Source organism: Aricia agestis, chromosome 4, assembly GCF_905147365.1.
Source record: "Aricia agestis chromosome 4, ilAriAges1.1, whole genome shotgun sequence".
Taxonomy (NCBI): domain Eukaryota; kingdom Metazoa; phylum Arthropoda; class Insecta; order Lepidoptera; family Lycaenidae; genus Aricia; species Aricia agestis.
In genome coordinates, this window is record NC_056409.1 from 17,735,920 (window position 1) to 17,750,849 (window position 14,930).

General features: G+C 39.6%; 1 protein-coding gene across 2 annotated transcripts in view; it reads left to right on the forward strand.

The window, feature by feature from the left end:
- The first annotated feature begins 928 nt into the window (after positions 1-928).
- LOC121726669 (AT-rich interactive domain-containing protein 4A) overlaps positions 929-14,930 on the forward strand; it is a 29,497-nt gene continuing 15,495 nt past the window's right edge. The window contains exons 1-14 of one of the 2 annotated variants that reach the window (XM_042114125.1): positions 929-1,309; positions 1,663-1,773; positions 1,931-2,087; positions 2,231-2,396; positions 2,511-2,720; positions 2,948-3,110; positions 4,981-5,118; positions 5,272-5,399; positions 5,656-5,827; positions 7,703-7,848; positions 8,475-8,704; positions 9,269-9,356; positions 9,606-9,722; positions 10,316-10,424. In XM_042114125.1, coding sequence (XP_041970059.1) covers positions 1,289-1,309; positions 1,663-1,773; positions 1,931-2,087; positions 2,231-2,396; positions 2,511-2,720; positions 2,948-3,110; positions 4,981-5,118; positions 5,272-5,399; positions 5,656-5,827; positions 7,703-7,848; positions 8,475-8,704; positions 9,269-9,356; positions 9,606-9,722; positions 10,316-10,424 — 1,956 coding nt within the window. In that variant the 5' untranslated portion in view covers positions 929-1,288. The remainder of the gene's footprint in view (positions 1,310-1,662; positions 1,774-1,930; positions 2,088-2,230; positions 2,397-2,510; positions 2,721-2,947; positions 3,111-4,980; positions 5,119-5,271; positions 5,400-5,655; positions 5,828-7,702; positions 7,849-8,474; positions 8,705-9,268; positions 9,357-9,605; positions 9,723-10,315; positions 10,425-14,930) is intronic. The other variant, XM_042114126.1, reaches the window with a different exon arrangement.

Consider the following 14,930-nt stretch of genomic DNA (forward strand, 5'->3'; position numbering starts at 1 on the left):
CAGCTGTGCAGTGTGCACATAATCTATACTAACATTGTAAATGCGAAAGTATCTCTGTCTGTCTGTCTGTCTGTCAGTCTCGCTTTCACGCCAAACGCCAAAAGTATCTCTGTATGTCTGTCTGTCTGTCTGTCAGTCTCGCTTTCACGCCAAACGCCAAAACTACCGAACCGATTGTAATGAAATTTTGTATACAGATAGTCTAAAGCCTGAGAAAGGACATAGGCTACTTTTTTTACTGAAAAAAAGGGTTGTAAGGGGGTGAAAATGCGTAAATTTGTTCAAATTAAGTTAGTTCCAACAGTTCATAATAGATGGCGCCGTGCGTCTTATACATCGCGCTGACGCTTGCTCAAAAGTCTTTCTATAAGACGTGGTATCATCTTACATTTAAGTTTCGATTTTTTTCGATTGTTATATCTATTCTACGGTATTAAATAAGTCAGTACTTTATCTGTGCAGTGACGTAACCTTAAATCTATCAATGATAAATAGTTTATGGGTAAAGTTGTGTAATTGGAGGGCTAAATAAGCTTTAAAATTTGGCATAAAATATAAAGTTTAATATAAAAAAATGAAATACTTATTGTGTGCACACTGCACAGCTGTATTGATTTAAGGGGTACCAGGGTTTTTTTATAAAAGCTTTTGACACCAATTTTGTTGACATCGCGCGCTATAAACTGAAGTCCACGCGGACGAAGTCGCGGGCAACAGCTAGTATAATATATTATAGTAGGTAGGTACTAGAGAATATTGTTTTCCCGCCATAATAATACTCGACAGTCGACACTGGCCACTGTGAGTGTGCCCTGGGGGCTGGGGCCTGGCCCCTGTGGGCCATAGACAGCATAGTTAAATAGCCAAAGTGCCATAATAAGAAAAAAAAAACACCAAACGCCAAAATCAAAATCCAAACAGTCAAAAATCTAAAATGGTTGTATTTCGTGTTGTCTTTATTTATCAATAAAACCTTAACGGATAAGTGTAAATGAAGAAATTTATTGAAAAAGGATTCTAAAGAGAATTGTTCCAAATCTTATATCTATCGATATTATAACACGTCAACAAAAATCTGTAGCTTGCACCGTTATCTATCTCGTCTATATTAGTTTTCAATAATTTTGCTACGAAACTTACAAATAAGTGAAATCTTTAAACGAAATGCTATTCTAGTTGCAGTTTTATATACTATTCACCCTTAAAATGTTTTAATAATTAATTCAACATTATTTGTGAATTAATTTTCACATAACTTTCACACGAATTTGGATACAAACATACGTTCATGTATAGCAATTACAAAATGGTAAGCTTTAGTCATTGTTACTTGCGTATTTTTTTGTACTTTCAGAAGTTTTCTGCTTGAAATGACATTATTTATATACCTACCTACATTTTTGAATTTTCTTTTACTATTGTCAATGAACTATACGGGTGATGTACCTATTGGCAGCTATTGAGATTAAGGCCGGTATAAATAGTCAATACTCAAGATGCATCTCGGTCTCAAGACACGGTTCAGGCTCTGTGATTGGTTGACTGTCAAGATTTGGACTAATCGTAGAGCCGAACCGCATCTTGAGACCGAGATGCATCTTGAGTACTGACTATTTATACCGGCCGTAGTTACTATGTTCTTATATTGTTCTCGTTCTTTAGCAGGGCGATGACCCCCCCTTCCTACCAGTGGGCACTGAAGTCAGTGCCAAATACAAAGGTGCATTTTGCGAGGCCAAGATAAAAAAAGTTGTTCGCAATATAAAGTGCAAGGTAATGTTCTCTTTCATTTAAATTTATTTTAATCATTATAATTGTTTTAAGAGTGTTAAATATTTATAATTTATACTCTTTGAAGGTAAAATTTATAGTAATTAAATACACTTCAATTGAGTTGAAAAATTATAAAAGTATATTTATTTTTCATCAGGTCACATTAAAAGCTGGTGGTATTACAACCGTCAATGATGATGTCATCAAGGGTACATTACGGGTTGGTAATACAGTTGAGGTCCGGCAGGATCCAAAGAAGGATGCTATTGAGGCAGTCATTACAAAGATACAAGACTGTAGCCAGTATACCGTTGGTAAGATTGTCATTAGCATTATTACTATTGCACCAAGATTATTTACTCCTAAATTTATAGACTCTGATAATGAAAACAATTATTTTTTTATTTCTTGTAAGTTTATTACATTATAGTTAAACCACTTATATTTAATGTTTCAGTATTTGATGATGGTGATATAACTACACTGAGAAGATCAGCATTATGTTTGAAGTCAGGGAGACATTTCAATGAAAGTGAGACATTGGATCAGCTGCCTCTCACACACCCTGAGCACTTCTCGACACCTGTAATTGCTGGCCGACGAGGACGTAGGGGAAGAGCTCAGTAAGAATTTCATAAATCTATATTTTAGCACCCTCTGGGTGGTGGGTTGTCCGCGTCGGCTAGCAGAGGTCCAGTCATCAGTTAGTATTTAATTTACCTTGGTGCTAACCACAGGTCGTCAGAGAGCGAAAGCGAGAGCAGTGGGTCGCGGCGCGCGGCGGACAGCGAGCCGCACGTGGGCCGCGTGGTGCTGGTGGAGGCAGCGGGCGCGGGAGAGCGGCGCCGCCCCCACCAGCCCGCCTTCCCCGCCCTCGTCGTCGCACCCACACCCGCCATCAAGGTGAAGGAGGACTACCTGGTGCGCTCCTTCAAGGATGGAAGATAGTGAGTATTCAACAAGCTTATGCAGGAGTTTCGGAGGTGGAGCTGAGAAGCTTAATGTTAATATGAGAATTAATTTTGTCAATAAACAGTTTTTTTTGTTTTAGCAACAGGCATTCTTAATATTATGTAAAATGAATATCCTATTCTAATATTTAATAATAATAATAATATCTAAAACATCCCCTTAAAATGGCTTATGGTTTTGTATGATTTTTTATCGTCTACAGTTACACAGTGCCCAAGAAGGAAGCCCGTGAGTTTCGTCGCGGCTCGGCGCCGCTGGAGTGGTGCGGCGTAGACGCGGCACTGCAGTACCTTAACAACGGCGTGCTGCCGCCACACTGGGACCGCGACTCTATATTCAACGAGCCGAGGAACACTTCTGACGATGTATGTTGTTTTTGAGGTATAAAACGCTACATTAGGCTGGCAGGGATATAGATAACATCGTAACTCTTGCTCACGAAAGGAAAACACTTACATCGCTAACTCTCGCAAAACTTTTATGTATGTACAGCAATGTCAAACGCATACAATAGAACGCGACGTAATTTCGGCATGGTGTGTATTCGGTAATTAAAAAAACATTGCAGGCGTAATCATGCGGAACTTCAGCGTCTTCAGCCGCGTTTTTTCGGCCTAGTATGTTTAGACTTTAGACACTAGCGGTCTTACTACAAAAGATTTAAACACCTGTTGAAAAGTTGATTAGAAAAAAATTCAGTACATAATGGTCTCAAAACAACTGTTCAATAGATGTTTAAATCTTTTGTGGTAAGACCGTTACACTTCGAGGTATACTGACATTATTATTTACGAGCTTTTGCCGGCGGCTTCGCTCGCAGTATTATTATATACAAACTTTCATCCCCTATTTTAACCCTTTGGAGGTGGAATTGATCAAAATCCTTTCTTAGCGGATGCCTACGTCATAACAGCCACCTGCATGCCAAATTTCAGCCTAATCCGTCCAGTGGTTTGGGCTGTGCGTTGATAGATCACCATGTCAGTCAGTCACCTTTGAGTTTTATATATGTCGCAGGGAAAAGAAGATATCAGGGATATCCCGAAATCACTAGGGATATCACGAAATCGCGGTAGATACCGAATATTCTTGTTTCTTACGTCTTCTTACTAAACAAATCTAGTGATATGTCATTTCACTAAACTAAATCTAGTGAAATGTCAGAAAAGCGGATACCGCCGAATAAAAATCGAGCTACGCATTTCTCTCGCTCGCTCTAATACCCACACGGGCACTAGTGGGAGTGAAACAAATGCGTCGCTCGAGCTGGCGCGGCTCGTGTGATTTTAGTCGTTAAATTATTACGAGTACGTTAAGTTTGAATGCGATTTTCTAAATATCACCTTTTACGACTCTCGAGTTTAACATTTTTTAATATTTTCCAGACTTACGCGCATGTTACTTGCATGGTTCGATAGCCTGTTAAATTTATATTATGGGGATATTAATAACTCAATACCGATAATAAGATCCCTTCACGCTGATAATGCCCCATTCGCGTTAAGAGGGCGACTAACTCACGCCCGTCTTTCATATGCCAGGTGAAAAAGAACGACGCGGATTCATTTAAATAAAAAGAAAATTATTTTTTTCCTAATAACTCGATAAATATTATGTAACATTTAAAAAATCCGCTAGGTCAGTTCCTCAATGATAGAATTTTATACAATGTGTTAAAATATTAACTTAGTTTAATGCACGGTTATGGCAATATATGAAAAATTCGTGAAAATTAGATGCATCTTTGTGATCGAGAAAATTTTAAGATATCGTGTTTTTGCTAGGTCTGATTCTCGGAAATATAATGTAGTATCTATGTCTACAAAATGAAACAATTCGGGGCTTATTTTCAAGTATAAAAATGAATTATAAAATCGTCAATTTAGGGTTAGTCGCCCCCATAAGATAGTGATAGGGTATTAGAGCGAGCGAGAGAAATGCGTAGCTCGATTTTTATTCGGCGGTATCCGCTTTTCTGACATTTCACTAGATTTAGTTTAGTGAAATGACATATCACTAGATTTGTTTAGTAAGAAGACGTAAGAAACAAGAATATTCGGTATCTACCGCGATTTCGTGATATCCCTAGGGATTTCGGGATATCCCTGATATCTTCTTTTCCCTGCGACATATATATATAATATCTATGGACACATTGAAAACGTTTAGTCTTCCCAATATATATCGCGCTCTATAATTGATTTCCTTTTTCCTAAATCTGTTTAAAACTTTCAGAGCTCCGACGACGAGCCTCGCGAGGAGAAGGACCACTTCGTGGCGCAGCTGTACAAGTTCATGGACGACCGCGGCACGCCGCTCAACCGCAACCCCACTATCGCCAATAAGGACATCGACCTGTACAGACTGTTCCGAGTAAGAGATACCTAACACCTTTATTACATTAATGTTTACTGAATATTGCCTGAGGCTCCGTCTTCGCGCATGTGAACAAAGCCAGTATTATGGATAAGGAAAGTATACTGGATAGGCCAATTTGAAATTATTTAACACAAATGTTCATTTTAGGTTGTTCAGAAAAATGGTGGCTACAACAGAGTCACAAACCAGAATCAATGGAAGACAATAGCGGACAAAATGGGCTTCCATCCGGTCACAACCAGTATTACCAACCTGTGCAAACAAGCATACAAAAAGTAAGCTATTTTTCTTACATTCTGTATCTGTAAAAGTAAAGGGTAGCAAGAAATAAATTATTCTCCATCATCAAAAAAATTTATATGGTCTAATGTTTTTGTAATAATTACATTGTCTGTCTGTCTTTTAACTTACCACTCAAAAGCTACATAAATGGTTTAGAGTTTAGACTTAAACTTTGTGGTCTACATTGCAATGTGCATAGTAATAGTAAAGAGACTTATATTTTCATTACTGTCGTACGTTATTGCGCAGGTTCCTACATAGTTTCGAGGACTTCTACCGCAAGTTGGGCGTGACGCTGGTGGCGCACCCGCGCGGCGCCCGCACGCCGCCCGCCGGCCGCTCGCTCATACGCGACCGCGACCGCCAACCGCCCGCCGCTTCACCGCAGCCCACGACGCCGCAGACATCGCAGCCTGTTCAGGTGCAGTTCAGTTTAAAGCTACAATAACAGTGTTGCAGTGTCAAAATATGACGTCATATAGTTGGGGAGGGGAAGAGGGGATTTCGGGATAAGCTCAAACGCGTCAGATTAAGCTTGTATAGGCTTCCGATATGTGTCTAGTTATCATTCTATAGAAATCAGATTTCTCACATGGTGGGTTAATTTTTTTTAAATATTGAAATGTCATCGGATCTGTCAGATTAACATAGGGGATGTTTAGTATACCCTAAAGAAGTTTCCATATAAAGCACTGACGATTCAAAGGTTAGGTAAGCCTGTAGGGGCATTGAAAAATATAAAAAAAATAAAGCTTCATAGTTTCCTAACTAAGCTTCGCAGATATTTTATTTTGCACTAAACTAAATGATTTAGTCCTTGTTGTCTAATGGCCGTTCCCAATATTTGATCTATCTCTGGTTTTGCCCTACTAGAGATAGGAATAGCTCACAATTGACATAAAATATATGTCTCTAATGTCTAATCTGAGCTATTCCTATCTCTAGTAGGGCAAAACCAGAGATAGATCAAATATTGGGAACGGCCGTAAAATATATTTATAATTAACCTAAATAAGCAATTTTCTGGATATATTTTCTTTTTCAAAACTTTAAAATGGCTGCAGTTTCTGAACCTACCGCTAAATTAAAAAAACGCTCTTATTATTTTTTTATCAGTTTTACCTAATGTAAAAAACCTACTAGGTCTCCATGACGCTCGATTGACTACAAAATTAGCACCTTCCCCTCCCCTACTAATAGTATTGTTGTTTTTACAATATTGATTGTAAAAACAACCATTCCACAGCATTGTAGATTTTTACAAGGCTTGCATCAATGCAGTCTTGAGTTTTATCGTCAAGTTGATTTTTAAACCTTTGATGGGGTCTGTTCTAAACCTTTTGTAAATGAGCTTCGTCATCAGATTAAGGAGAAGGCGCTCGAGAAATGGGAATACCATTTCGGCGAGGAATTACAAAGAGGTGTTGGAGTTTGGTACGGAACCATCCAGAATAAACCAGTAGAGCCTTGGTTTATTTCGTGTAATTTATCGAGAAAGTTATTGGTGTCAGCCTTTAGATTACGATCTGGGCACATTCCAGCAAACAAATTTTGCCACTTGGTTGGAATTAAGCCTTCGCCTAATTGCGATGTGTGCGAGAAGCCCGAAGACCTGTATCATGTTTTTCTGGAGTGTGCTCGGACTGCAGAGCTAAGATCAAGGCTCTTAGGTGACTTTGGCTGCCTGCACAATGGACGGATCAATAGTGTACTTTCGGAGCCGTTGTCCCCAGAGGCAATAAAATTATATAGTTATTTGGATCTGTCCCTTATGTAGGGAACACTGTATTCACCTATGAGGCTGACATTAACACTGAGTGTTAAAAGCCTCTGTAAAATAAAAATTAAAAAAAAAAAAAACTTTGATGGAATGTAATTGCATGACCAATACACATGAAGTGCAATCTGCATGTTTGTAATTCCAGCCGCAACTTGCGACACTTACAAATTACAATACTAGAAATTAAAAATATAATAATTGTTGCTTGAGTCTGTTTTGCTAGCGAAAGTTATTTAATAAATTACTTTCGCTATTCGTCAAGTTAGAATATTGTGCATAAAAATTAATAATTTAACTATAATTAGTTAAATTATTAATTTTTATGCACAATATTCTAACTTGACGAATTTGCCATTGCATTTCCTCATTACGCGGCCAATACGTGCAATTTTATGTAGGTAGCATTGAAAAAGTCTAGATACTGAGTTTCACTTGCATTTATATAAATAAAACTGAATTGACAAAATATAAACCTTATTGTTATTGAAGAGAGACTCACTATCTACTTTCATACAGAGAACAAAAGACAAAGAGTCTGACAAGAGCGAGACGGACAAGAGTGAGAAAGAAGAGAAGATAGAGAAGACGAAGGAGAAGATTCGCGCCAGTGACGAGGACGACAGCGCTGACAACCAGCCGCTTCTGCCCACACCCACACCCAAGTGAGACTCGATATACAATGTGTAACAAAACTCATAGCGTTTTCGACATCTAGAACTGCCCCGGGGCAGGGCAGGCCGAATGGGTACGAAAATAGACGAAATTTAAATTAGTACGTATTTTTAATACTAAGTCTAAGTGCTTCGTGAATCATCTGTATTGTTCGGCTATTTTCATATCCATTCTGCCTGCCCTGCTTCGGGGCAGTTCTAGATGCTGAAAACGCTATAAGTGATAATACTTTAGGGTGGGTATGTATCCCTTATATAGAGTGTACTGTGAAAGTAGCAGCGTAGAACTAGCAAAAGTAAAAAAAAAGTTACTTTTACAGCGCTGCTACTTTCACAGCGAACTCTATATAGGGGACCCATGCACACCCTAAAGTATTAACGCAAGAGAATTAGCAATGCGTATAAGGCTTTAGGCTGTAGTAAGTTAAGTAACATAATACCTCAGAGTTATGGGCAATGGAAAAGAGGCTGGGCTGAAGCTATTGTATAATCTCAGATGTATGAAATTGCCTAAGTTACTTTTTAAATTTAAGTAACGAAACCTTGTTTCGTTTCGTTCAAGTCGCTCCAGTACAAGTCATTAATAAGTATTTCTAAGAATACCTATATTTATACAGGGTGGAAAAGGAAAAAGAAAAAGAGAAGGAAAAAGAAAAAGAGAAGGAAAAAGAAAAAGAGAAGGAAAAAGAAAAAGAGAAGGAAAAAGAAAAGGAGAAAGAAAAACCCAGCGTCGAGGAGAAGGTTCCAAGTAAACCTCGATCCCAGTCCAAAACACGCAGCCTTCCGCCCTTCAAAACTGAACCTCTCGAGAAACGAACGCCCAAGAGAAAAGTTATTTCGTCTAAATGTAAGCTACTACGAGTTTTTGTATCATTTGTATATTTTACAAGTAGGATAATGAAACGCTATGGTTATATTATAATATATAATCCGACGGAGTTAAGGCTCTTTTAGGGTAATTTTTTTCTATAAAATAAGGGGGCAAACGCGCAAATTGGTCACCTGATGGAAAGCAACTACCGTCGCCCATTGACACTCGCAACATTAGAAGAGCTGCAGGTGCGTTGAGCATTTCAAGAGGGAATACGCTCCCTTCTTGAAGGCATGCAGGTCATATTGGTCCGGAAACATTGCTGGCAACAGTCCGTTCCAAAGTTTTACAGTGTGCGGCAGAAAGTAACGCGATACACGGATTATGAGTAGTAGTAGAATACATAGTATTTTGTCGAGTAGAGTGAGGTACCGCAGAGTTTTTTATAGTATTGCACAGCTTTCTCTCTTATCCGGTCCTGCGAGTCATTAAAATTACTATCTCGGCGTAAAAATAAAAGAAAGGTATATTATCTGTAATTCATTTCATCAGTTACAGGCCTTATAGCTAAAATATTATGCTTTTGCTTTGCTTTTGAAGTGAGCGACACGGCGAGTGTGGGCAGCGCCCGCGCGTCTCGGCGACCTCACGTCTCTACCGACAGTGACAGCTCGGGAAGGGCCTCGAGGTGAGATTTAAGTGCACTATCAGATAAATTTATAAGCAGATGGCGGACTTACATCATTTGTTCGCGTTATGTTAGGCTCGGCTAACAGATCACAATAATTAAAGTTCGAGTTAACATAATCCAACCAAATATAGCAGGTCTGCCATCTGCCTGTAAATCAATTACTTTGAAGGTTCTTACAAAGTGAAGATGTTACATATTATTAGGAATTGTATTGTTGATTAAATGTTTTTTTTTTGTTTGTAATAGATGTGGGGTGACAAAGAAGATGCAAAGCCGGCGCAGTCAGAGCGCCAACTCGGCCAGCAGCGGCAACACCATCGCCTCCAACAGCAGCAAAAGACCGCGCAAACGGAAATCCACAGAGTAAGTCTATAGTACTATCAGAGAAGTTGATTCATAGGCTGATCACGGACCTACGTAATTTGGTTGCGTCAAACCCAGTCGACAGATCACGACTAATATTGAATTGACATAATCGGACCAAATCACGTCGGTCCGTCAACCACCAATGAATCAATTTCTTCGATGGTACATGACAATAATATATTGTTTTACAATGACCTAAAATGTGACGAATTATTTATTTTCGGAAGTTTTGCCTCCCTTTCTCAGTTTAAAACAAACAGCAGACTAATGCAAGTACTAAGAGCTTAGTCATATTGCATTCGTAATATAATATGTTTCGACAGCGAAGTTACATGTAAAATGTATGGGATTTGACATAACGTATTAAACTCTAACCAAACAGACTGTTGAACGTATGTTAATGAATTTACATTTAGACTTGGGGGTTTCCAGCCAACAAAGTTAACACAATTTTAACGTACCTAAATCATATTGTGTTCACACAAAATGAACACAATATGATGAATGTATTCTAAAATATAGTCACTTAGTCACTTCTACGTGAACTTCTGTGCTCTAAAAATAAAACTTATGGATCGAGTTATCCTCAGGCCGTCCACGAGCGAGCCGACGCGGTCAGGTGGCGCGGCGGTGAAAGCGCAGGTCGGCGACAAGCTCAAAGTGTACTACGGCCCCACGCAGTCAGAGTCCAAGGTAAAAGTAAGGAAGGTCAACATTTTCTGTTCTTATCTTATGTGTTTTTATTTTTATGTCCCAAAAAGCTTTTTAAGACTTTACGATCCATATTTTGCTGTATTAAAATTTAAAACAGTAGTTTCGTCAGTTTTGAAAGTAATACAGTAATTATACCCCGCTTTACGCGAGGGATACGTTCCGGAAAAAACGCGTTAACTGAAATTCGCGTATATCGGGGCTTATGATTAAACTAGTCAAATAAAAAAGTACGAATCATTTTAATTCTAAAGGCACTTTATGCAATACACACCATTAATGATTTTTAGGAATAACATAAATGTATTTTGGGTAGCGTTTTTTTACGTTCTTGTAAAATAAGACTAAACACCCAACACTGATTTCAATTGTTTAGCACACGGTCATAAGACACAGAAATTATCATCATTGTATATACTGATGACTACATATTTTATATTTATACGCACTTTTTCGAGTAGCGCTATGATATGAGCGTGAAATTTAAATTTCGCGTTATAGTGACACCACGCAAAACGGGGTCGCGCAAAGCGGGGTATTACATATCTAGTTTGTATTGACAATTTCTACAGTATTAAGAATACCGAACAATTGAAAAACGATGACAACATCAGGCTAGTCTGTGAGCTGTAACATTTTTGAGTCGTTACAAACCTTCAGACCTTCTTGAATACTGTTGCCGCAGCGGAGCGACGCGGCACTTCACGTTTCATAGAACTCAGGTTTGTCTACGCATGATCGCTGCTAATTAATTCGGCTTACACGATTTCATTCAACAAATATTTTATATTGACGTGTCACGTCTCTCCTCTGCAGTGTAGTTACGCCATAAAGTTAATACATATACCTAGCGGAATAGAGAAACAATCCCAAGCTGTCAAACGATACCAAAATTGAATTACATATTCTGCGTGTACAAATCTGTTTACGTGTGCGTGAAAATGATGTTCCTACATACATTTTCCTAGAGCTCAAATTGTCAACGCGCCGATAAGTGTAGACTGAATGTCAAAACAGATGAAAAAAAGCTTCTGCCACTTCAAATCACGCAACTCTTTCTACCACGCAGTGTTACTGATAGTGACATCTCGCTTTTTTTTTTTTTTAAACGGGCTTTGGCCCACCACACATTCCCACCACTGTATCTCCTGTGTCGCCAGGATTGACAGCGGTATCCAACCACGAAAACCCTTTGATATGATCTCAGGGAGCCCGAGGGACATGCTAAAGCTGTCTTGGGACCCGCAACGAAATTAATCAGAAGAAAATAGGAGGAGTAGGAAGAATTCCAGATTCCCTCCCCATATAAAGCGGGAGACAGCACAAGGTTGCAGTGACCGAAAGTCAAAGAACTGGAAGGGGGAAGCACCACGGGAATAAACGTTAATAATAATAGTGACTACTACGCTAGAGCTAAATTAATTGAATAAATTAGACTGTTGCCAGTAGTAATTGTGACAAAAACGCTTGAAGGCACGGAAGTTCCTAGCGCTGTCCACGAGATCACCGTAGTATGCGACACCAGATGTACAGAGTAGGTTGTTTAGCATTGTAGTTCTTTCGTCCTGCCAGAGACTGCACTCCCAGAGAACATGATGAGCTGTTTGTTCAAACATGTTGCCTTCGGTCGAGCACTCGCACATGGGTGATGCTACTAGATTAAATCCGTAGAGTTTGGCCTTAAAATTTCCATGACCGGTCAGGAATTGAGAAACGCAGTGATCAATATCCATCCAATGTTTGGATAGCCGTTCACGAATATTAGGGAAAAAATTATAAAGATGTCGCCCTTTGGTGGAACAGTCCCATCGCGTCTGCCATTCGGAGATTAGGCTTTGCAAAGAGTTTTCTAAAGGTTCAAACAATCTTGCTATTTTAATTTTATCCCGAGCGCTTAAAAAAAACGGGTTGTCAATGTTTTTATTATGATAGTACATTGTCGCACGACGCTGAATCTCAAGGTCAACGGGTAAAACTCCGGCTAGCACGGGCAAGGCTTCGGTGCTTGTGGTTCTGTAAGCTTTGCACAAGAATATAAGAGCAAGACGTTGGCTTTGTAGCAACTTGCGACGAGCCGCGCCGATAGTTGCTCTGTCGGCCCACACGGGGGCCCCGTAGCAAATGCTGCCAAGGTAAGTAGCAGTGTAAATTAATTTTAAGATTTTGAATGAGAGGCCCCATGTCGACGTAGATATTTTGGTAAAGGAGTAAAAGTTGCGTTTCGCTTTCTCACCGGTTTGAATTATATGTTCTAAAAATGTAAATTTATTTTCTAAGTAAAAACCAAGATAACAGAGTGACTGTTTGCGTTTAACGTTAATATTGTCAAGTTTGATGCTAGGGGAAGATATAAGGGATCCTTTTAAAAGAATTTGGTAAGTTTTTTGCGCGGCGAATTTCAGACGATTACGCTTACCCCAGTCAGATATTAAATTAAGACTACTGTTGGCTTTAGACTCAATTTCGGAACGCGAGTTTGCTTGAACGATAAGAAACCCGTCATCGGCGTAACCAACTAGTATACAAAGCGGTGGAAGTGGAAGACTTAACAAATCGTCGAATCCGATGTTCCATAATTTAGGCGAAATTACCGATCCTTGAGGGCAGCCGCAAGTTAAATCTTTGGCGTGTGTACAATGTCCTAGACGAAGCTTAGTTTGACCGTTAGAAAAGTAAGAATGTATTATGGAATAAATATTACAGTAACACCCTCGATTTTTTAGTTTTAATAGCACCATCGGCCACCAAGCATGGTCGAAGGCCCCGGAAATATCTAATGAAATGGCGACCACATATTTAGTTTCCGACAAGTTAACTATTTTTCTTACTTCTAACGCCGCGTCAACAGTCGATTTCCCGGCGGTGAAACCGAACTGATGGCTATGAAATTTAGGGCCACCAGGAAGCAGGCGAGGTACGATGAGACGTTCTAGTGATTTACCTAAGCAAGGCAGTAACGTTATCGGACGGTAAGATTTTGGGTCGTCAGGAGGTTTGTTTCCCGCTTTAGGTATTAATTTTATGCAACCGGAACGCCAAATTTTTGGAAATATACCTTCTGCGATACATCTGTTGTAAACATATTGAATCGATGAATTGGCCACTAAACATGCTTGCTTTATCATAATATTCGATATTTTATCCTCACCCGCAGATTTTTTTATAGGTAAAAGGTTTACTATTTTAATAAACTCCTCCGAAGTTGGTAAATCTGAGACCGGTGTATGAATAGGGTCTAACATTCTACTCCTAATGTCGCGTTGGTGTTCATCATCCAAGGAGGGCTCGTCGTCTGGGATGAGAACGTTTAGATATGCCTTCGCCGTTTCCTCTAAACTACAAGTGTAAGAGTTGTTAATTTTAATATTTGAGAAAAAGCTTGGCTCATTACTGCTACTGGGTTTAAGCTCGTGGTATAAAGAGGACCAGGGACCCTCTTTATCCAGTCTATTCGCGGCATTCTTCAGCACATTATTTTTCGCTAACGTAACGGCGGCACGATAGCGTGACCTTGAAATGCGTAGGTTATTTAAACTAATTATATAATTATCATCCGAACGGTCGAGGCCAGATTTACGAAGATTATTAATTTTGCGCCTGGCCCTTCTAAATTCTCGACGAAGATTAAGAAGTTTACTGTTCCACCATTTACAGTTGTGATCTTTTTTAAGAGGTCTACGACCCAAGGCTACATCGGCACAGTAAACAAATGTGTTTGTCATAATTTCCGCGCACTCATTGACGCTCAAATCCGGCCGAGTGAAGTCTCCGGCATGAGCGGTAATGAGGGAGCGGAATAATTTCCAATCGCCGTTCTTAACATTGTATTTATAGTCATTAGAATTGACTACGGTATCACTCGGGACCGCACGAGAAAACTCGTACACCAGTAAGCGGTGATCACTACATGACGCATCGGGAAGGACACGCCAATTCCTAATCTGGACGTACGCGCTAGATAGCGTGACGTCAATCGACGATTCGCCCGTAGGGCTACTAAAGGTAGGTGGTGCATCGGGGGTGTTATGAATATGGAGGTTAAACTCCGCAATAAAGTCTTCTACAGCGGTACGTCGGTCGCGGTCAGTGTACCTAAGCTGGCCGTGCCATAAGGGTGAGGATGCATTAACGTCGGCGCCTATAATGATTTTATTACCCGCAAGAGATTGTAATACGCGTCGAAGTTGATGTAAATGGGGGCTTACGGAATCCGAGTACTGAAAGTAGCAGCTTACAATGTAAACTCTAAACTGAGGACCCGATACCTCGGCTACCGCACAGTGCGACGTCGAAAGGTTAGTTAAGGCCGTGATTGAAAATCTGGACTGAGGTGTGTATATACCCGCGCGAGCTAGGTTATTCATTTGTATCATTTTCGACCGAGACGACGCGAGTTGATATTGTTCTTGAACAAGTACTAAGTCCAAATTGTAATCAGAAACTAACTTTTCTAACTCTAAAGTCGCGTGCTTGTTATTATGGAGGTTTAACTGT